General features: G+C 51.9%; 1 protein-coding gene across 3 annotated transcripts in view; it reads left to right on the top strand.

Annotated features, from left to right (window-relative positions):
* Rgma (repulsive guidance molecule BMP co-receptor a) overlaps positions 1 to 22038 on the top strand; it is a 39920-nt gene that overhangs the window by 12577 nt on the left and 5305 nt on the right. For 2 of the 3 annotated variants that reach the window (XM_005320108.5, XM_040276343.2), the window contains exons 2-3: positions 3497 to 3612; positions 17611 to 18125. In XM_005320108.5, coding sequence (XP_005320165.1) covers positions 3497 to 3612; positions 17611 to 18125 — 631 coding nt within the window. Of the gene's footprint in view, positions 1 to 2433; positions 3251 to 3496; positions 3613 to 17610; positions 18126 to 22038 lie in introns of those variants that run through there. The other variant, XM_078051222.1, reaches the window with a different exon arrangement.

The raw sequence follows: 22038 nt of genomic DNA, 5'->3' as shown, positions 1-22038 counted from the left end.
TCTAGAAATGGAAACTAGCACCTGACACAATGTGAGAGTGTATTAAAATGTTAGTCATTATTACTAAAAAACAAATCCTTTGAGACATCTAGAAATAGGCCACCATTTTTTTGGTAAAGATTATTCAACTTCTCCACTCACCTTTTCTGGTCATCCTTGGACTCTTATCTGTTTCTACCAACTGTTCAAACATAGGCGCTGTATTAGAATCAGCTTTCCATTACTGTAACAAAAGACCTGAGATAATTAACTTGTAAAGACAAAAGATTTATTGTGGCTCACAATTTTGAAGTTTCCAGTCCCAAACTGGGTGGACCCATGGCTTTTGCCCTCTACTGGGCATGCTGGATGGCACTTGCAGAGCTAACTATTCACCCTAGAGCCAGGAAGCAAATGAGGAAGAAGAAGGGGCCAAGGTCCTACAATCAACTTCAAGGGCATGCCCCCAGGAACCCTCAGGACTTCTAATAAGACACTGTCTCCTAATGTTTCCACTCCCTCCCAATTGTGTCAGCCTGGGAACCAGGCTTTTAATACATGGACCTGTAGCAGACACTTAACCTCACACTACAGTGGGGTATTTCTTCATCCCTCAGAGACTAGCATGCAGTAGGTCCTGAATGTAACTGATGGCTCAGACCCTGGTTTTGGAAACACTCATACCTAGAATCAGGCAAAGCTGGAGTCCCTGTCCACCACCACCCCAGGGAGGGCTTCAGCCTCGGGTCAAACCTCGCCCTTCTTTTAGAAGCCTGCTTCCCAAGCTGCCACCCCCAGGTGGGGAGTAAGAGGAGTGGGGGAGGGCTCAGCAGTGGAGCCTCCACAGCCAAGACTGGGGAAGAACTGGAACCATGCATGAAAAGACTCAGCCCGAGGCCTAGACCACAGCGTAGACAGTCTCGACCCATAAGTGGGCAAACTTGATGGGACTATTTGTTCGCAAGTAGCTATATGATGAGTTAAGTGAGTTTTAAAGGTACATGGAGTGCAGAGTTCCAAAATCCCACCCTTCAAGAATTTCTTATTTCTGTATGGAGTTAGAGGAGTCATCAATAATTAGATAGATTACTTGAAGTCAACATACTCCTGTACTGCCCCATTTGAGGCTAGATTTCTCTTGACAGTTTAAATTGTGTAATGGACAAATGCCCATCTTGGGCATGTCCAAATTCATCCTTTTTTCCTCATGAGGAAAAAAGCCCTTTCCCAATCTATTCACTCATGCCATAAGACTTAGGTCTCCTCCTCAAATGGCAGCCAGCTCCCGAGCAGGGATGCTGAGGACGTCCCAAGGCCCCACTGTTCCATCCCAAGTTAAATTCAGTTACAGTCTTGAGGTGCCTAACCTTTTCAGATGAAGAAACTGAGGTAGAGATTAAAAGTTCTGCTGCCAAAGTCCACTCTCGGGCAAGGGCAGCACAACAGGGATCTGCTTCAGGATTTTCAGAAGGCTGTATCGCCTCTTAAGGACCCTAAGCCATGGTCTCTGACCTGAAGATGCCACCCGGAGATGTCAAGGCAGTGATGGCGGTTCATTACTGTCTGGGCTCCTGGGAACGCTAATGGATCTCTTCTCTCATTCAAAGGCTAAGGCTGTAGCACTAGCTCAGGAAAGGCAGATTCCAGCAAATGGTGTTAATGGCTGGACCTCAGGGATGGAAAGGTCAACCAGTGCCTCTGGCTGTCTGGCTGTATGCCTGCCTCAGGGTGCCAGGTGTTGCTACTGGAATGTACTGGGTGCTGTGATTATGCACAATAAGCTGCTGGGTCTAGCCTCAAGGGCTGGCCAAGATTGAAAGGAATACTGTTTGAGACCTGGATTTTGAGATGATGAGCTCTCCCTGGACAAATTTATAACATTTTACAAACAACATTTTGTAAAGGGTCCCTAAAATTGAATCCTGGTTTGGAGAAATGGTAATTAGATTCTGTTGGTCTAAGACTAAAATAGTTGGTCTAACATTAAAATAAGGAAGCATCCCAACTATCAAGGATCACAGTTGCCTCCATGAAGTTTTAGACCTGTGGGTACTGCATCTTCCTGCTGCCCCATTGCAGAGTGGGCTGAACATTAGTTTTCTTTCTTCCCTGTTTAGAGAAGCCAGATTCAGAAGTTGCAGTGCTGCTGGGGTTGTGTCTTTGAGGACACAGGTCCTCCTTCCCTTTCCTCACAGCCTGCTCCTCCCCAGGATTCCCTCCTGGCTGCGGAGTACTAAATTGCAGACATAGCCCTGCAGCTTGTGTGGCCCACAGCAATTGAGGGCTGTGATAGTGCTTAAAAGAAACATCTAAATTGGATAAAAACTCAGATTCCCCCCCCCAAAGAACCAGATGGGCAGGGTTGGGAGTAAGGTAAGGGGGGTAGAGGGAGGAACAGGTTTGACTAAAAACACTTGTTCTGGCCTATTTGTGTTTCATCCAAAAGATGTTTCTCAAGGGAAGTTGCCAATCCCTTGAATATCACAACAGAAGAGTTGCAGGAGGAGACATTTTGCTCCCAGAAAAATAAGCAACCGAGTTAAAGGGAGGTCACCACCCCGAAGCCCTCCCAAGAATCGGCCTTGGGAGCCTTTCTGACACTGCCAGTCATTCCTGCCCGGTGCACTCCGGGGATGAGCGCACCCACATGTCCCCTAGGGTGGCAGCTGTGCCCTGGAAGGCACGGCAGGCCCGCAGGCCCCTGTTCGGAGGTGCGGGCAGGGCAAGTTCTCAGAAAGCAAGGAGGAGGTGCTTACGAGAGATGCTTGAGGCGACAAGAGCCCAGTCCAGATGGGTGGCCTGGGGCCCCAGTGGGCTGTATAGCCTCGAGGTGCATCCGTGGCTGAGATCCTGCGGACGGACCATCCCCACCTAGACCCCAACGACTGGGAAGGAGATTTTCCACCCTGCTGCTCTGGGGACACATCTGAGAGAGCAATAAACCAAGGGGTTGTCAGTGGCGTCTTTGGGATGGCAGTCTCGTTGGAAAGAAGGGTTGGGGCTTGTCTCCAAACTGTTTCTACTTGGACTGGATATTTATGTGAAGGTTTAAGGGGGCACGCTGCCCTCCTAGTGTCCTACGGGGTCTGGTCGCCCCAGGAGGGGTGCTGGGCGTTTCCTGCGTGGGCAGCAGTGGGTATGGAAACCACGCAAAGGTCCCAGAGCTCCGCACGCCCTGAGCAAACTGACGCGGGTTTCCGAGGTTCCAGCCGCAAGCGCAGCCATAGGGCCGCCCCCGCCGCCTCCCCAGGCCTCTGGGCTCGCGCGGGCGGTACTGAAATTCGAGCGCGGGAGGGCGGAGCGGGCGGCGGCGGGGCGCGGGGCCGCCGCGGCATTGGAGGGGAACCGAATGATGGATGGCGAGGGAGGGGCGCAGGGGAGCGGCGAAGGGGGGCGCCGGGCCCCGCGGCCGAAGTGGACCGAGCCTCCCGGCTCGCTGCTCCCGCCGGCGGAGCGAGGCTGCCTTTTTCCAGCAGCGTGATTTATTTTCTTCTTTTCTTCTAAACTCTTCTTCCAGGGAGAGGCTAGTGGTAACAGGCCGAGCTGGATGGATGGGTATGGGGAGAGGGGCAGGACGCTCAGCCCTGGGATTCTGGCCGACCCTCGCCTTCCTTCTCTGCAGCTTCCCCGCAGGTAAGGCACTGCCCCCTGGCCGGAGAACCCGCTTCCCGGGCCTCCCGTCAACACGGGGCCACTTGTCCTACAGGGTGTGAGCGAGTCGGGGCTCAAGTTCGCCAGCCCTCGTTGGGCCCCCGCCTCCCATTTCCACGGGTCTTTGTTTCTCCCGTGCCCCACGGAAGGGCACGGTGGATGCCAGTGGATATCCAGGGGGGACCCCGCCCGAGCTGCGAAGGCAAGAATCGGGCGAGGAGATCTCGGGGTGCCTGTGGGCCTCTCGCCCTCTCTCCTTCCGAGAAAGAGGGTGCCCGGGACGCGCCTCTTAGAGGCTCCAGAAGAGACGGAGAAGATGGGGCACCAACAGGGTGTTATGGGCACTTTCTCCAGCTCCTCGCCTGCGAGTTTGCAAACCTGCCTGGTGCTCAGAGATGCAGCCCAGGGCGCCCCGGAGGTTGCACCCCAGTCCCCGACCGGCCCCTCCCCTGGGACCCCGGTCCAGCCCGCAAGTGCTTGCCCACGCGGGGAAGCCCACCGACCCGGTTCAGATGAGCTCGTATTCCTGTTTGATAACATTCCGCGTCGCCCCCTGTTTGTTTTTATTGTGTCAGAAAGGGAGAGAATTTTAGAATTAAAGCTGAAAAAGCCCATCTGTTTCCAATGAATCCCCCATAGTTTTTCACAATGTTTTTGGCAGATCGTTGCTTTCAAATTCCTCGGAGCCCGGACCTCTTGTTTTTGTTGGGGGAAGGGAGACCAACTCCACAGAGAAGCATTTGTTCCTTCCCAAACGCTCCGGTTTCTTTACTTTTTTTTTCCTTTTGTGGGGGGAGGGGGAAGGCACGAAACTTAAATCCCCGGTCTGTTTTCTTTGTAATGTTTCGTAAAACTTTATTTCATTTTTGCCATATGTTGCTCACAGCCTGGAAACGCCAGTTAAACCCTTCATACCCATTTTTCTCCTGCTAAAAATACAAATAAACACAATGTCACGGGCCAAATGGCCCTTCTTGCAAGGCGGGATCTCCCGGCCATTTCCATTGTGTTGCGGGGGCAGGGGGGGGGGTTCAGAGGTATCTTTTTTGCAAAAATTCCAGCCTGTTTCTCACCTCGGTCAGATGCGGATCTGCAGCCCCTGCGCACAGCTGAGATCTGCATGATCGGACTTGAGTTAGAGTATTGGGTTGTTTTGATTTGCTCCTCAGCCAGCTGGGTTTCAAGGAATGGACAGAACTGGGCAGTCTTGGCTTGGCCTGGCTGCAACTTGGGACTCCCGGTGGGCGGACCACGTAGGCAGCGAGTAGTACTCGGTGGGGGGCGATCAGTTTGCCCTGTGTCCCGGTCCTACTACAAGGAGGACCCCCAGCGCCTGCCCAGCCAAGTTGGCCCAAGTACTCAGCAGCTGTGAGCCCAGGAGCCTCCCAGGGAGCCGGGACCTGCTCCAGAGCTTGACCTGCTCCAAGGGACGTTCCTGGCCACGGACAAGATGAGGGAGGTGCCCGTGTACCCTAGACAGCTCGCAGCCCCATTGCACCCGCTGAATACCAAAACCTCCATTGAGGGTCATCCCCAGATCCCCATTCCTTGAAAATGCAGTTTCTCCATCCATTTAAAAGAATCCAGGTGAAATGTTGATTTCCTTGCCAAGAATTAAAGAAATAAAGTGAAAATCACTCTCTTTTAAAAAAGAATACCTACACACCCCTTTCTGAGGAGTTGGCAGTTTGTGTTCATCTTGGTTTGGTCTAGATAAAGATTCAGTCCACTGGAAGTTTTATCAGATGGGTTGATAAATGGCTTTTGTCTCTTGGCTGCCATGGGGGATGTGATCTCAGCTCAGTGCTGAAATTGAGAAGGGGGGCTCAAGGGCCCTTAAAACAACACCTTCCTGCTCTTAAAGCTGCAGCACTTTTTTAACTTCTTAGGAGGGAAGAGGAGTTAAGGAGGGACTGGCAGAAGATCTCGAGGTAGGAAAAGCAGCAAGGGCTGAGTAGTAGTGTTTATATTGTTTCTCAATTCATATCTTTGTCTTAAAAACTTTTGTTTGAAAGTATTCCGGCATAGTCTGAGGAATGATGGTGGGTTATATAATTCACAGCCTAAATTCCATCACTTTTGTTTCCAGGAAACCCATTTCTTTTTGGCTTCAAAACTGGTAACCAAAACCCGTCAGATGGAACAGATAGCTGCTCTACTACCATGCCAACTGGCTAACCTTTCTCCTTGACAGTTGCATGTGGTCAAGATTGCCCACCGTAATGAAAACTGAGCTTCCCATACCCCATAACTAAATCAACCGAAGGCTCCAGAACTTGTGTGTTCAAGAATCCTGGGTCTAAAGACAATTTCCTAAGTAAGGCATGAAATGGATACTTTCCACAACAAAGAGACGAACTGTCACATCCTTTGATAGGTTGGTCCAGGAAAGGGCTTTGGCATAATGTCAGAAAACCTGCACTTCTGGTGGAGAGTGGGCAGTTAAAAATAAACAAACAAAAAGCCCTGGCAAGTGTAAGGGAAGGCCCAGAGACACATTCTGAGACCCTGTGTGCCACGGCTTCTCCCACTGAAGACAGGTGGAAACTGGCTGAGCAGCCTTGTGAAAGCATAGGTTTGTTCAAAGCTGGCCAGCTTGAATGGCTGCCAGGAGTAAGCCCACAGGAGTGCAAATTAAATTGGACATAGTTCTGTGCAGAAAGATGCCTACGCTCTGCTAGACTGAGAGTGTTTGTTTTGAGTGTTTACATTTACTTACTCAGGTGTATGGCCAGCCTCCTGTGGCCCTGCCTCAGTGACAGGCTCTGACCAAGGCCTTCAGGCCGACATAGCCTAGTGAAGATAAAGGGGCTCTGCCATGTCACATGAAATGGAAGACCATCAGCTTGGATGATGCTGTGGGTCAGAGCAGAGTGGCCACATCTACCCAAGAGGGGGAGGCCAGAAAAAAACTCAGAAGAGCCTTCCACAAATAGCCTCTTCCAGACACAGTTAATAAATAGTTTTTAAGCTTTGAGGCCATCATGACTTATCAAGCAAGAGAAATCCATTCTTCTAAGAGAAATCCACCCAAGGCATGTTTTGGACAAGTTTCTTGTTAACTATACGTGGATGCTGTGCTCTAGCTGTGTTTTTCAAAGTATGGTCTCTGGACCAAAAGCATCCATCTCCCCTGGGAACCTGTTAGAAATGCAAGTTCAGGGCCCACCCAAACCTACTGAAGCAGATAACTCTGGGATAGGGGGCAACAATCTGCACTCCCAGGAAATATGGTACATGTTCATGTTTAAAGACTACTGGTTCTAAGAATTATTGCACTGTAGCTTTTCTTTATTCCTTATTTCTTTCCCTTACATTTTTATACAGCAGCTATTTTTAAAATGTTTAAATGTTAAATCTTATTCAGTGAGTAAACTGATTCTTGGGAGACCAAAGCCCTCTGTAATGTCCAAGCACATCTGTGTTGCTCTAGAGATGAGAATATTTCTGTTAAAACTGCAGTTTAAATGTGCAAGCAAGGTAGCCTCCTGTGGCCCTGCCTAATTGCCACATTATTACTCTCTCACAGTTGGACTTTGTGTAGCAAAAGGAGAGTGTCTTAGTCCAACTGAGCTGCTGTAACAAAATATCGTTGACTAACAGTCTTGTGACAACAGAAATTTATTGCTCACAGTTCAACAGACTGGAATGTTCAAAATTAAGTTGCCAAGTGTTGTCTGGTAAGAGCCCACCTCCTGACTCATAGATGTCTCCCTTCCCTCTGTTATCCCAGGGTGGAAGGGGTAGAAGACTCTCTAGGGTCCCTTTATAAGACTACCAGTCCCATTTATGAGGGCTTTATTCCCATGACTTAATTACCTCTGAAACCCCCTTACTCCTAATACCAGGAAGTTTGGAGTTAGGTTTTAACATATGAATGGGGGGTACAATCACTTAGTCTGTAGAAGAGAGAACAAGGGACATTCAGTTACAAAAGCCAGATGGCAGCAGAGCCAGCTCATAGCCATTATGTCAAGGGGTGGCCAGAGCAGTGCCTTGGCTCCTAAGGAGAGGTAATTTTAAACTCCTATAGATGATTGGCCCTATGGGCCCTGAGGGTGAGTTGGTGAGTAGAGGAAAGGATCTCTGGTCTTCTGGTTTGGAAAAGGGAGACCTCTCTGCAAGGTTAGAGAAATTTCTGGTAGTTGCACCAGCACTCAAAGGAGGGGAGTGCAGGAGAGTTGGGAACACAAGATGGGGGGATCCAGGGGCACAGATAAGGTCTTTCTGTGAGATGGGGAAAGAGGGGTTATAAGAATAAGTGGGTAGGTGTGGGGACCAGTTTACATGTTGCCAGGGGGACTGTGATTCCTGCTAAGATCCTGTTCCTTGGTGAAATGTGTAAGGCCTTGTACTGGACAGAGTACCCCAGATTTGGGTTGAGTACCAATTAGGGGCCATGCTGTTTTGCTGCTGGGCTGAAATACAGCCTGCATGACTTCAAAGACCTGTTTCTTCCTGGGTGACCAACTCATCCCAGTTTGCCCAAGACTTTCCTAGTTTTAACTGGAAGCTAAGAATCCTGAGATACATCCCCAGTCCCAGGTGAACCAGGATGGTTGGTCAACCTACTTCCATCCCTCTTCGCCTGTGTGTTGGTACACCGCTGTGAAGTCCCCGGTATGCAGGGGCCACCATGCAGTCCAGTCACCTGGGGCTGGGGCTCTTCCTGCCTTTGCCCCTTGTCACCTTGCTGTAACTGCTGCCACCATCTCTCTCCACCTCATTTGGCCAGGTGAATTAGTTTGGAGAGGAATGCCCACTACCCTGCCCACAGATCAGTGCCTTGGGCTCCTGTCACCTTGGTTGTTGATGGCTCAGCTGCTCCTTGGCTTCATTGACTCATGGGTCTTGGGATTTTGTGTTCTTCTCAGTCATCAGTTCTGTTTATAAGGGCAAGAGCCTTATTTTCTGCTTCTCTCTATCCCTTCCCTCCCCTCCCGGGCATAGCTAGCACAGTCTTGGGAACTACAGGGCCCTTGGATTTTTCATGCTCAGGCTGATTTTATGTGTTTGTTTATTTGTTTGTTTTTGCTCAAAGGACAAAGACTACAATATTATTGTTTTTCCAGAATAATCTCACTTTTAAATCTAAATACCAAAAAGCACAAATTAAAAAAAAAAAAATAACCCACAGTCCAACATCTCACAATCATCATTAATTAACATTTCACAAAATTTCTTTAAGACATAATACCTTTCACGTTGTTCTCTCCAAAGTATGATCGTTTGAAGGAGAATAATAATTTTAAAAGCTCTTCTATTGATTGAGTGGTCACAATGTGCCAGGTACTCTGCTAGATGCTTTAAGCACATCCCCATAAAGATCATCATTCTCATTTTACGAATGAGGAAACAGAGGGTCAGAGAGTGCCTGATGTTACACACACAGCTTGTTACCCAGCTGAGCCAGAAGTAGAATCTGTACTCCTGTTTTTTCCTCATATACCAGATTAAATTTTCTGTCTAGTGTATTAGACTGTACTATGTAGCATATGAGGCTTTAAAAGTCAGGGGTGAGAAGTAAACTTTGGGGATATAATTGAATAGTGGAATGAAAGGTGTCCACATTTCCCATGGACCAAGTGCTTTTGCCTCTTCCCAGAAGCCCACTCTGCTTTCTGTCCATCTGGCTAAGCATTCCAAAGAAGAACATGGCAGCCAGTCATCAGGAAGAAGAAAAACTGGCAGGGCCGTCATTGTGCGCATTTTCCCAAGTCAGATTTATGCCCACTGGGTTTTGCTTCTGTATTCATTTCATGTACCAGTTCAGCCGAGCAGTCAGGATACTCAGACACCTATTATGGCTGTCTGCTGAGGAATGTCCCACCAACACAGGCTTACTAGCCCCGGTGTGTGTGCCAGCTGGTATTGGGCCCAGCCAAGTGCCTTTGCCCTTCCAGTGCATGAGGAAGGCTAAGGAGGAGGACCTCCCGGAGAATGGCAGGGAGAGGGGACAGCCACTTTGAATGCATTTTGTCCTGTGGCTAAGCAAATGAACCCAGGGTTGCTGGAGCCAGGGCCAGGTTCATCATCTCTGGTACCAGCCCTAGAGGCAAGAAAAGGGGTTATGCCTCAAAATAGGAAGACCAAATCACTCACCTACAAGCTTTATTGACATTTGGGAAGTTACATTATTGTCTATAACTACCCTCCTTGAAGCACCTGGGGTAGCTTGAGCCTATGTTTTAAGGCAAGATGCTGCTGGCATGAATCCTGGCCCTGGCCCTGGCCCTGGCCCACCGTGGGTCCCTCTTGCCCAGTGAAGTGCTCAGCCTCTTGACTGACAGACTGCCTGTGGCCTCTGGGAGCAAGCAAATAGACTTTCAAACCATTCTCCTGCTGACGAACTGGCCCATTTAGAAAACTGAGGTGTACCCTTGCCCTTGGCACTTGGCGTGGTTTCCCATGGTTTCTCATGGCATCTGGGTGTGTGTGGAGTCTGAGGCAGAGCCACACTGGCTGGGGTGTCAAGGGGGCAGCACCTCCCGCCTCAGCTCCAAGAGCAGCCCTCAGCCATTTCTACCCAGAGTCACCCCACAATGCATCAACCCTCCACGACCCCTGGCCTCCTTCCTTCCCTCCCTGGGTCAAGCTTCCTTCTCCTGAAGCTTTCTCTTGCCTCCATCCTTCTCCAGTAGGCCAGACCCTGGAGGTAACCCTTAGGAAATTCCCAGTGGATCGAAGGGGTGGGAGACACTGAGGTGGAGCTGCAGGCCAGGTCAGTTCCTTGAGGCCTTCCTAGGCAGGCCTGGGGGAGGAATGTCCTTGAGGTAAGAGACCGCTGTGGCTGTCATAGGTCAAGTAAGGTAGCTCTGCCGAACCTGGTGAAAAAATGCAGTCAGTCCTGGGTGTGTTCCTCTCGGTATCTGATGCCAAACACCTGGATGTTTACAGCAGCCCGGAGGATGCCCCAGCCAGGAGGATGGAATGTGGTTCCTCCCGGAGGGACACCAGCAGGCAGCCTCAGGCAGCCCTCAACTGAAGGAGACTCTAGAGTACAGCTCAGGCCAGAGTTCACCAGATGGTGACAGTAGGGCCTTTCCTGTCCCCCACCTAGATGCAGTGCTGTGGGACAAGGGACAGAAGGAGAGGGTGGGGAGCGGCCACAGCATGGGGCTCAGGCTAGGTGTGGGCGAGTTGGCCTCTGGCTTTATGCTAGCTCCCTCACCCCCTTCAGGATTTTGATATGACATGCTGCCAAGCGGGCAGCTGGGGTCCGCTGCCACTCCAAGTGGGCAGTGAGGCGGGGAAGTGGGAGGTCTCGAGGCCGGTGTCCCCACAGGCTGGCAGTGACTTTATGGGAAGTTGCTCCCTCCCTTCTGCCTCTCTCCTAACTGAAGCCGTGGCCTCTTCAGTGCCCCACTTCCTCAAATTGCACTATGATCATATCGCTTTCCTACCACCAATTCACCAAGGACTCCTTCTGATCCACTGGCAAAGGCCAAAGCCCCTGGGCAGGCAGGTCAGTCAGGAAAAGAACAGCCACCCAGGGTTTCAGAGGGAAGCCAGGGTAGGGAACTGTTGGATGAGTCTGAAAAGCAAAGAAGGAACACTGAGGCACACGGAGTTGCAGGAAGCAGCTTCTACCTCTGGGGCCAGAGGGACCAAGAGAAGAGGAACTTGAAGGAGGGGCTGCCCGGCCTGTCTTGGTGCTTGGGGAGTGGCACATTGTGCAAAAATGCCAGAGGCTGATGGGGAGAAGGGCCATTGCTCAAGGAGCAGGAACAGCCTTGGGCAGAAGGTACACTTCTCTCCACCTCCAGCTTTTATTTCTCTGTCTTGTGCTGGGTACTAGGATCTAAGAGGGAACTAGGTGACAAAAGAAAAGCAGGCTTTGCAGAGTCCCTGCCCCTCCAGCAGAGGAAGGCAGTTTGAGGCTGAGTGACATTTGCTTTATGCCTGATCCCTAAACCCCTGGCTGCACTCTGACCAACCAGCATTCGCCTCTTGGCTATCTCAGTTATTCTGGAGGCTCCTGTTTCCAGAGTCCTCCTTTCCTGTATCACCTGTCACTGAAATGCTACTTCCCCCATACAAAAAGCAACCTCCATTTTTAAATCATGTAGTCAGAGGAAACACGTTTGCTTTGCATTCCACAAGTTGGTATGGCTGAGTCTGCTTAAGCCCAGAGACTAACAGGCTTGTTCCAGGAACAGCATTAATCACAGTTCCCAGCACATGGTACGGTCCAGAGCTTTCAGCTGGCAAATGAATTCAGACAGTTACTATGCAAGCCACAGAGTTGGATAAAGACAACTTGACCGTGGGACTCTATTTGAAATGAGCCTTACCGCTTTAAGAGAGAGCAGGTTTTCTTCCCTCCCGGCTTACCCCACCCCTCCTGCACTGCAACTGAAACCTGATCTAATCCCTTTGCACGCGGGTAATTTATTGGTCTATTGGGCTTTTCTTGGTGGCAAATTGCATTGTCTTTATTCCTGGGCTCAGGCTCTGGAGCGACTCACCACATTCCTAAGACTCCTTTCTCAGGGTTGATCCTTCACACCCCCTCCGTGAACAGCAAAATAAGTTTTATTGGGCTTCTTTGTTATGCAAACAGCGTGGTAATAATCAGGCTATTATTCTGAAAGATTGGGCTTGATTAACAGTTCAAAGGAGGACTCTGAAAGCAGCTAATGCCGCACTGGTGCATAAATATTTTCATCCTGCCTGGGTCTGTACAGCTGGTGTTCCGAGAGCCCCGCTCTGCCTTTCTGCTTCCCAGCGGCACTGGGCTGCTGTTAAAAAGAAAAAAAAAAATGAAATCCAACAAGCTGTGCGCTGTGAATTCTCTTTCTGCTGTGGCTCAGCCCACAAGGAAGGCCGTCTGGAGCCCAGCTCCCCAGTGTTACCTCCGCACACTTACTTAGGTGGGCTGTGAGCAAGCCCGTGCTCCATCCCCAGACCCAGGGAACTAGTTGGGGAACAGAGTAAAAAGAGGCATCAAATCATCTTAGGGTTGCTTTTGAGTGTGCTGTATGGGAGCCACCATATGCCAGGACGAAGATGGGGGACGAATTCTTGGGAGATTCCCAGGCAAATAGGGAGGATGCATCTTGGTGGCCAGAGGAAGCCCGGTTAGGTGTTGGGATGGCACAGATGGCCCAGTGAGGTCCATAGGAAGAGCAGCTTAAGGACTAGGCCTGAGAAGGTAATGCGGGAAAGCCCAGTGGCAGTCTTGATAAATATTAAATAACAAATGTAGGGCAATTATATTTTAGCCTTTTCTGTGTGGCTCTAGAGAAGAATGGAGACCCTAGGGAAGTCCCCGAGAAGGAACTGGAGCTGTCCAGAGCAGAAGGGGCCCAGCCTTGCCCTGGCAAGGGTGCTGTAGGGAGTGTCCTGCCTCTGGGACAACAGAAGGTGGCAACTGGTAAGCTCTGGCATCCTCCCCAGCTCCCAAGTTGTAGATTTCTGTGGTGCACCTTAAAAAGTGAACATTGCGTTTGGTCCTAGTGATCCTTTGTGCTGTTGGTACATGAGATTACACAGAGGAGAAGCAGCTCTGGCTCCTTTGCACAAGTCAAGAACTAATGGGTCATAGGATTGCCTGGGGTCCCAAGCTGAGCACTAAAGGCTCATTGCACCCTTCGAGGTCTGGGAGCCCACCCTGTCCTCTAAGCATGCCTGGGCCTCACTCTGATCCACATCCCCTGCCTGGCAGGGCAGGGCAATGGATCAAATTCAAGAGCTTCCTGTTGGTGAGTCTGGGCAGGGCCAGACCACTGTCTCTGTGGGTCTCCCATCTAGGGTCTCAGGGCTCTCCTGTTTGTCCAACAGCTGGTCCTAAAAGTTCCAGACGTTCAGAAGGCCTGGGTCAAATGAAAATATGAAAAGTACACAATGCCTCACCAATGTGTTTTTGAAGGGCATAAGCTCTACAAGGCACCTTTGCCTTTTTCTGGAGTGTCTGTGAGGCACTGCTGCTATCCAAGAACAAGTTAGTGGCTGGAGTAGAAATGAAAGCTTAGGAAAACTTCTCATCAGGTCCACTCCATGCATAGTGGCTGTCTTGGATCCACCCAGAGGATACAGGACTAAAAGGGGCCACTCTCCCCTTTGCAGTGCCCAGGTGGGACTGGTCAGCTGCCACTCTCCAGGGCTGCAAGCTCCCTTCTGCCTTACTGAAAGCACTGAGGGTAACTTGTGCTGAAAAGCTGGCTTCCTTGTGCTGCTTCCTGAGTTGCTGTAAGATCTGTTTCAAACTCACCCCCCCCCCCTTTCCTTGGACACTTGCTTCAGAATTCCAAGGTTTACTGTCTGAATTTAAGGTCTTGTGCCTTTTTTTTTTTTTTTTTTTAAGATACACATAAAAATCAGCCCCTCTGGAATCTCTTTGGCAGGTGACACCACAGCTTTTGCTTTTGATGCTGGACCAGATTACATTCAGGTCCCTGACCTCTGGCGGACTTGCAGTTGATGATTTAGGACACTGGACATGGGCCAGTGGGGTAGCTCTGTGAGGGTCAAGGGCCTCTCAGCTCACCACCCACGGGGACAGTCCAGCCCTGGTAACCCCAAAGACCCTCTCTGAGGTTCCTGGGAAATGACATCCCAACATGTCTACTTTAGGCCAACAAGCCCCAGAGAGCAGTGTTACCATCTGAAGAGAAGGCACAGGGCAACAGGCACCCCCAGTTCTGGTACCAGCTTGCCACGTCAGTAGCAGCCCTGTAACCCCTTCCCCTTCCCCTGCTCTGAGCTCCAGTTTCCCCATCTAGGTTTCCTCTGAAGCACCAAGGAAGGTTTGCAAGGCTGGCTCACGGTCCCCTGGACGCTTTCGGCAGCCAGAGAGCCACCTGAGTCAGAGATGGGCCTTTTCACAGCAGCATCTGCCCATGGTGGGCTCCCTGCAGGCCTTTCTTCAGGAAGCGCTCAGAATCGATTTGACACGTGGCTGCATCAGAACCAGGCTTGGGAAGAGAAGCCACGTGGTGCTTTTGGACCTTTGGGGAGCTGGGTCATTCTCAGCTGGTATCTCCGGGAGGGATTCTTATGGCAATTGCACTTTGAAAAGCATAGAAACCACTCAGCACCACAGCACTGTGGCTGTGTGACCCTGGCTAGCTCCAGTCCCCAAGTCCTCTGCACTTACATCCATCAAATAATAGAAATTCCCGTCCTCTGCTTAGGGTAAGTAGTGAAGATGCAATATGAAAGCCACTTGTCACTTGCACACAGCCAAGAGAGTTCAGGGCTTTATTGTCCTGATGGTTATTTCTTCTGAGGTGAGGGCCAACCGGTGTGTCTGCCCCACTGCTGTATCCACCCCACTTCCAGTCCAAGGCTCTCTCCCAGTGGAGTCATGGGTGCATGGCCCCTTCCCCAGTAAGCCCTCTCAAGGGCAGGAAGCAGAACTTGGGTCTTTGTTCATCCTGTGGTCCCCACAGGACCTAGTGCTGCTTGGGAAGGCTGGGAGGGAAAGCATCTTGGAGCCTGAGAGCTGGGTTGGCATCCGCCCTCCATCTAGAAAGCTAGGAGAGGAGCTATTTAATGCCTGTAAGCCTCAGTGTACTTGTCTGCTAAATGGGGATACTAAGTCCCAGGGCTGTCATAGGGTTAAAAGAGACACACATACAGCATCCTGCACATAGCACATGCTCAGTACACATTATCCGTGATTTCTATCAGCCTCCGCTATAAATTTAACAGAACAGAATCAACAACACAAAAACATCTTTTTTTGTGGAGCTTCCTTCCTGAGTTCTCCAGACTCTGCTTTCATCACTAGTCCCCCTCAGTGCACCCGTGGAGAGATTCCAATGCTTCTCTGTAGCTCAGAGAGGTCAGTAAGTTTGCCTGTGGTCACACAGCAATGGCATGGCAGAGATGGATTTACCCTGGCTATCGGCCCCACTGCTGCCTCCCAAAATAGGTCCTCACGTTGATGAGATTCTCCTATTGGGCATTGCCCCATGTCATAAATCTGTACCCTCCTAAACTTGGTGACACTGAATTTCCCCAGTGCAAGAGTGATCTCTGTCACCACCTGTGAGCAATAGGTGGGCAGGCGGCCATGCCCACTTAGCCAGGACACTGCTCCTAGGATGGTGGACTCTGGGAAGGGAAGGGAGCAGGCAAAGGGCTCGTGGATGAGCGCAGTGGCAGGGCCTCATTCTGTGGCTCTAAGTTGGTGATAAGGCGGCTGCACATGCTTCTGCTGTTTGCTTCTGGGGAGAGCTGACTCTTGATTCTTCACCACTGGCCCCTGTCCCACCCCAGAGGAAGTGTCCCTAATGGGACACACCCCAGACAAGCCATTTCTAAATTGGCCCTTTGTGACTATTGCAAAAGATGCGCCCTTACTCTGAAGCCTGGCCAATCCAAAGTGACCCTGGGGACTTGAGCCAAGTGCAGATCCCCAGGCCCACCTTACCCTGCCTGGGCTCCTCTGCAGAGAGGGCTCCACCTAACTGCTGTTGGGCCAACCTACTTCTTCAACTTAAATGGAAAAGCTACAGCTTTCCCATCAAAATTATTTTCCTGGTGTCATTTAAATAGTTAATTTAAATAATTAATGGTGCTCATTTAAATAATTAAAAGAAAAAACATTCTCCCAGATACCACCTGAAACGACCTTGTTTATCAACAATGATGCAAGCACAGATCCCATGACAAGGCCTATAACAAGGAAAGCACTAGCCCTCGGGCTCCGGTGTGTGTCCTGGACAGGCGATTTCCACTTTGGAAGGGTGGGTGGGAGAAGCTCCAGGAGAGGGGTCAGCCAAGTAGAGGGTGGACACCTGGTGCAGACGGCATCACATGGGGCACCTCTGGGATGGCTGCGTGCTCCTGGATTCTTTCATTAGCCTGCTCGTGGATATTTTTGTTCCTGCTTTTACGTCCAACTCAATTTTATAAGTAAAGCCAGCAACAGAAAAGCAAACTGGTGTTTTCAAGGTCACAGACTAAGTTAGGGTCCCAACTTGGAATGATGGGGGCAATGACTGAAGGCCACCTCACCCAGCACTGGGCTGTGACCTCAGAGACCGGGCCTCTCAACTGATCCACCAGCCCCTTTGTCCTGGGACCTGTATGGAAGCCTCAAACCTACTGCAGGTCTGCCTGCCTGGCCACTTGTGGTCACTGTGGACTGTGCAGAAGAACACAGAAGGCCAGGAAAGGGCAAGTCCTACAAGTCCAGGTTCAAGATTCAGGTGTGTTAAAGCCTCAGTTCTTAGGCATGGTCATCTTGACTAATCATTAATAAGGTCTCAAAGCTTGTGATTCACACACACACACACACACACAAAAATTAGGGCAGATCCAAGGTTTCCACTCTCAGACTCCCAACTTGCAAGATGGAGATGGGAGCTACAGTAACCACGACAGAAGCCAGGTGCTAATGATCAGGCCTAATAGAATCATAGCAGCCAGTGGTCTTTGAGCTTAGCTATATATGCCAGTGGCATCCAAAGTCCCGTGCATGAGACAAATCATTTAACACTCTCAATGACCTCACACTGTAAATCCTATTTCCCATTTTCTAGATGAATATAAAGAGGCACAGAGAAGTTAAGTAATTTGCACAAGGTCAACAGTGGCAGAACTAGGGACACATTTAAGAGTGGAGCCTAAATTCCTGCCAAATTTCTCTTGCTTCATGCCAAAATTCTTGAGGCTAGCCATGAAAGTCTACACAAGTGTCAGAGGCCCAAGAATGGCCTGTTGGTTCCCACAATCCTGCTGCATGGAATTGCTGACCACTCCTCTGCTATCTAAGCTGGGAGGTGCCCCACTTGCTCTTTCAACATGCAGGTCTGCATGTCTGGCCGTTCCAGCTCTGGACCGGCTGTGCAAGAGAATCCAGAAGGCCAGATAGGGCAGGTGTCACCTTTTACAAGCACCTGCGGAAAATTCTCACCATCTGCAAACATGCAGTATGGGTGTGTGTTCCCTGCATCCCGGCCACACAGGGGAGAAGGGGCCTGGAGTCCCTGGGCCCTGCCCTGATGGTCTGTCTATTCCCTTTCACAGCCATCTCCCCGTGCAAGATCCTCAAGTGCAACTCTGAGTTCTGGAGCGCCACGTCCGGCAGCCACAGCCCGGCCTCTGACGACGCCCCTGAGTTCTGCGCTGCCCTGCGCACCTACGCCCTGTGCACGCGGCGGACGGCCCGCACCTGCCGGGGTGACCTGGCCTACCACTCCGCAGTCCATGGCATAGAGGACCTCATGAGCCAGCACAACTGCTCCAAGGATGGCCCCACCTCGCAGCCTCGCCTGCGCACACTTCCACCAGCAGGGGACAGCCAGGAGCGCTCGGACAGCCCCGAGATCTGCCACTACGAGAAGAGCTTCCACAAGCACTCAGCCGCCCCCAACTACACGCACTGTGGTCTGTTCGGGGACCCGCACCTCAGGACTTTCACAGACCGCTTCCAGACCTGCAAGGTGCAGGGCGCCTGGCCACTCATCGACAATAATTACCTGAATGTGCAGGTCACCAACACACCTGTGCTGCCTGGCTCCCCGGCCACTGCCACCAGCAAGGTAAGGAATGGGGAAGTAGCGGCGCTGGTACCAGGATCCAGACACTTGGCCCCCAGACCCTCCAGCACCACTGTGCTCTTATGGTCGGTGCATGGGAAGTGATTCAGAACTGTTCTAGAGATTCTTTGTCATGAGGTAAATCAACCTAGAACCATATCTGCATTTGCCCAGAGTGTGGTATTTCTTAAACTTCTGGTCACTAGAGATTTGAGAAATGTGTATTTTGGGGTCGTAAAACCTGCATTCATATGTATATAGAGTTTTGGGGTTGGTGGGGGCCTGTTTGGTTTTTTGTTGTTTTTTGGTTTGTTTTTCCAGCACTGGAGATAGAACCCCGCGACACTCTACCACTGAGCTACATCCCCATCCCTCATTTTATTTTTATTTTGAGACAGGGTCTAAGTTTCCCAGGCTGACCTGGAATTTGTGCACTCTCAGCTGAGAGCTAAAGGTGGGCCCAGGTTTTCTGAGTCCCACAGTCTCTTTCCTCCTCCTGGGGCTAGCGCCACCTGGCTGGTAGAGCTCCATTTTACAGATCAGTAGCCTGAGGCTCTGGGAGACAGTGACCTCCGTACTTAAAACGCAGTTGGCAGGAACCACTGAGCTAGTAGTCTTAGATGCAAGTCTTACTCGTATGGCCACTACCAGAGGCAGCCCTGGATATGGCCCATGGCCCAGGCAAGGGGACAGACACCCGGTCTACCCCAGATTCCTTCTCTAACCACGTTTGTAGGGCCTCCGGTAACATCATACTCATACTTGTCAGGACGTGAGATCTCAAGAGTGAGCCTGCAGAGTCCAGGTGGTGAGGACACTGCTGCCCTCCTCAGTGCCCAGCTTCTTTGCACTCCTGGCATGGTCCGCCAGGGGCCCCTGGGGCTTCCGGGTTGGCCACATGGCAGCGGGTCTATTTTCCCAGGAAGAATTTGTTGGAAGACAGCGTGTCAGGCAGCGCCAGCCTGGCCCACAAGGGCATTTCTGTTTCTTCCCACCCCGCCACACCCAGAAAAGGACAGTGAGGTGACCTGGCAGCCAGGGAAATGCTCCATCCCTGCCACTTCCCTCTGCGCCGGTGGCCCTGGCCTGCCTAGGGGAGGTCTCTCTCTGAGCCCTCCCACTGGGTAGGAAACAAGCAGTAGATGCCCAGAAAGGCCCTGGGCACCAGGTTGTAGGTGCCAGGCCAGCACACTCTCTCCTCGGCATGCTCAGGGGTGCCCATTGTCAAGGACCCATCCACCTTCCCAGTCGCCCCTTCACCTACCCACCACCCTCCCTCTCTAGAGCCAACATAAATGAAGACTGGGAGCCTGAAGCAGCAGCTTCTAAATCTAGCAACAAACATACTGTGGGAGGCGAGTCAGCCTCCCTGCTCCAACCTGCGGGCTCCTGAGGTCTGGCGGGGGCATCTGAGGAGGTCTAGAGTATGAGAGGGATGTGGACCCCAAGCAGCTGTCCCTCCTGACCCAGGGTGGTGTGACTACCAAATGTGGCAGCAGAGCCAACCACAGAGCTGGGAGCGGCTGTGGTGTGCGATCGGGGAGGCTGGGGGTGACAAGGTGGAGCAGGAGACTTGGCTGAGTACTGCTGGGTCATATGCCTTGGCTCAGAAAACCTGGGCCCACCTTTGGCGCTCAGCTGAGAGTGCAGCGGTGCTGTCCATGAACCAAAGGGATTGCTCATTGCTTCCTTCGCTCATTCTTGTGTATCACTTATTCACTGAACCCACGTGTCTCAAACGCCTGTTCTAATCCAGGCTTCTGCCGGGCACCGTAGAACTACCCAAGCAGGGATGGGAGAATCTCCCTCCTGGTGCTAGCCCCGAGGTTTCCAGAAGGGCCTGGAGCTGTGTGGCAGAGCTGGACAACCCTGCCCTTCTGCTATGCCTGGGTCACCTTTGATCTCAGCAGGCTGAGCACTCTGAGGCCCCGTCAGCCAGCCTCTGCTGGAGGCCACACAGTGACAGCGTCAGTGTCTGTGGCCAAGCCAGCCTCAGAACTCCGGCCAGACCGGGGGCCTGTGGTGCCCAGGCGAGAAACATCAGTGGCTGGCTTCCAGCGCGCTGGCCTGTCCCTGCCTGTTCTCCTAGGCCTCCCCCTCGCAGGTGTGTGTGCTTGCTCACTCATTGATTCAGGAAGCAGTCACCCTTCTCCTGGGCCAGCCTGCAAGCTCAGTGCTGTCCTCCCTCCCCACAGCCCCCAGGAGAGGTATGTGGGACAGCGGGAGGCTGAGGGCCTCGGAGCCCTAGGTAGAGCCCTGGAAAGACAGTCCACTGAACTGGCCCTGAAGGGCTAGCGAGCCTCCAGGCGAAGAGACTGAAGAGTCAGCGTTGAAGGCAGACAGGGTAATCTGGTACCTTGAAAAGAGGAATGGAGGCCAAGGTCTGTTGGTCTTTTGTGACCCACGGCCACCCAGAGTCCTGATCCTCAAGCTCAGAGAAACCTACTTCCCCCTCTGTCCCTCCCTCGGCCATTCGCCACCTGCCCACCCTGCATACCAGCAGCCCCTCCCCTGGCTTCCCAGAGCCTGTTCAGCCTCTGCCTGGCCCTTACTCTGACCCCACAGCCTTGCAGTTGTGAACCCTTCCTCTGTGCAAAAAGCCTGACCCCAAACACATCGTCCCTTGCCCAGGACCTTTGTGCTCCTTTCCCATGATCACTGCCATTATCCACCTGGCCCCTCCCTCTGTTCTCATGGACAATCGAAATCTTGTGTTCTCCATCCCGGGAAGACATGTCAGCAGCTTCCCACCCTTCTGTGCCCAGCCCCCGACTCTGTGTCTCTCTTCCCAGCTGGGCTAGTCATGCCCATTTTACAGGTGGAGAAACTGAGGCTCAGGGAGGGCCTCGGTTCCTCTGCCTCCCCCTTCTCCCCAGCACTTACCAATCTGTCACACGGCCTAATTCCTCTCTTTGGTCAGTGACTTGCCCCCGCCCCCCCCTGGGGGGGGGAGGTGTAGGGGGGGCGGTCTTGAATGTTTTTGCTCCCTGGCTTCATGCATGGTGTTGATGAAGCCCAGGTTTTGCCCTGTGCAGCTCTGAGCGGCTCAGCAGAGAGCCCAGGGCCCCTCTGGGAAGGGGGCAGCCAAGGCAGAGCAGCAGTCGCGCCCGTGGCTGTGTTGGCAGCATGCCGCCAGCTTTCGACAGGCCCCCTTCATGCTGTTACTTGTGGTTGAGTCCCTGGCACGGGTGCCAAGGAGAGTCAGGCAGCCTGTCAGCCTTCCAGCAGACTGTCTCCGCCAGAGATGGTGGGGAGAGAGAAACCAGCCTTTCCTGTTCCAGGGAGACTGATGGCACTTGGAAAGCAGGGCGCCCCCCCCCCACCGGTGTCTGTGTGGCCCTGCACACCGGGCAGGGACACCAGAGCCCCTTTCCCCCCCAGTAGCAAGACCACCCACTGCCAGACCACCCTGCCGGCCCACTCCGCCCCTGAAGGCGGCCTCTGCACCACAGTGGGCGAGCTGCTGAGCTGGCTGGAGAGAGGGAAGAAGCAGGAGGTTGAACCATATGAAGTTGCCATCTTCACAGATCGGAGAGGGGAGAGTAGCAGCAATTTCATGTAGTGCAAAGCTCAGGACTCCACACAGCATCCAGAGAGGCTTTGTCCACCTGTGGCCTCCCACCCAGAGCAGATCAGAAGTGCACCACCACCTCAGGATCAGGCCGAGACCTCCAGAGAGGGAGATGGAGCAATGAGTCCCGTGGGTAAGGAACTATGTAGTCAGGGTCTCTGGATGTAATGCTCTGGACTCCCTCAGGGACCCACGGAGAGCCTTTCAGTTCTTTTAAACTATGATCCAGCCCAAACTGATGAGTCTTTACATCATGCATTCAGAAAAATGCCAATTTTAATATTTTTTTACGGAGGAAGGGATCCAGCAAGGCCCAAGTGTCTGACATCCTAAAAGTCAACACTG

The sequence above is a fragment of the Ictidomys tridecemlineatus genome, chromosome 5 (assembly GCF_052094955.1).
Source record: "Ictidomys tridecemlineatus isolate mIctTri1 chromosome 5, mIctTri1.hap1, whole genome shotgun sequence".
NCBI lineage: Eukaryota > Metazoa > Chordata > Mammalia > Rodentia > Sciuridae > Ictidomys > Ictidomys tridecemlineatus.
This window is presented reverse-complemented; position numbering and strand designations above follow the sequence as displayed.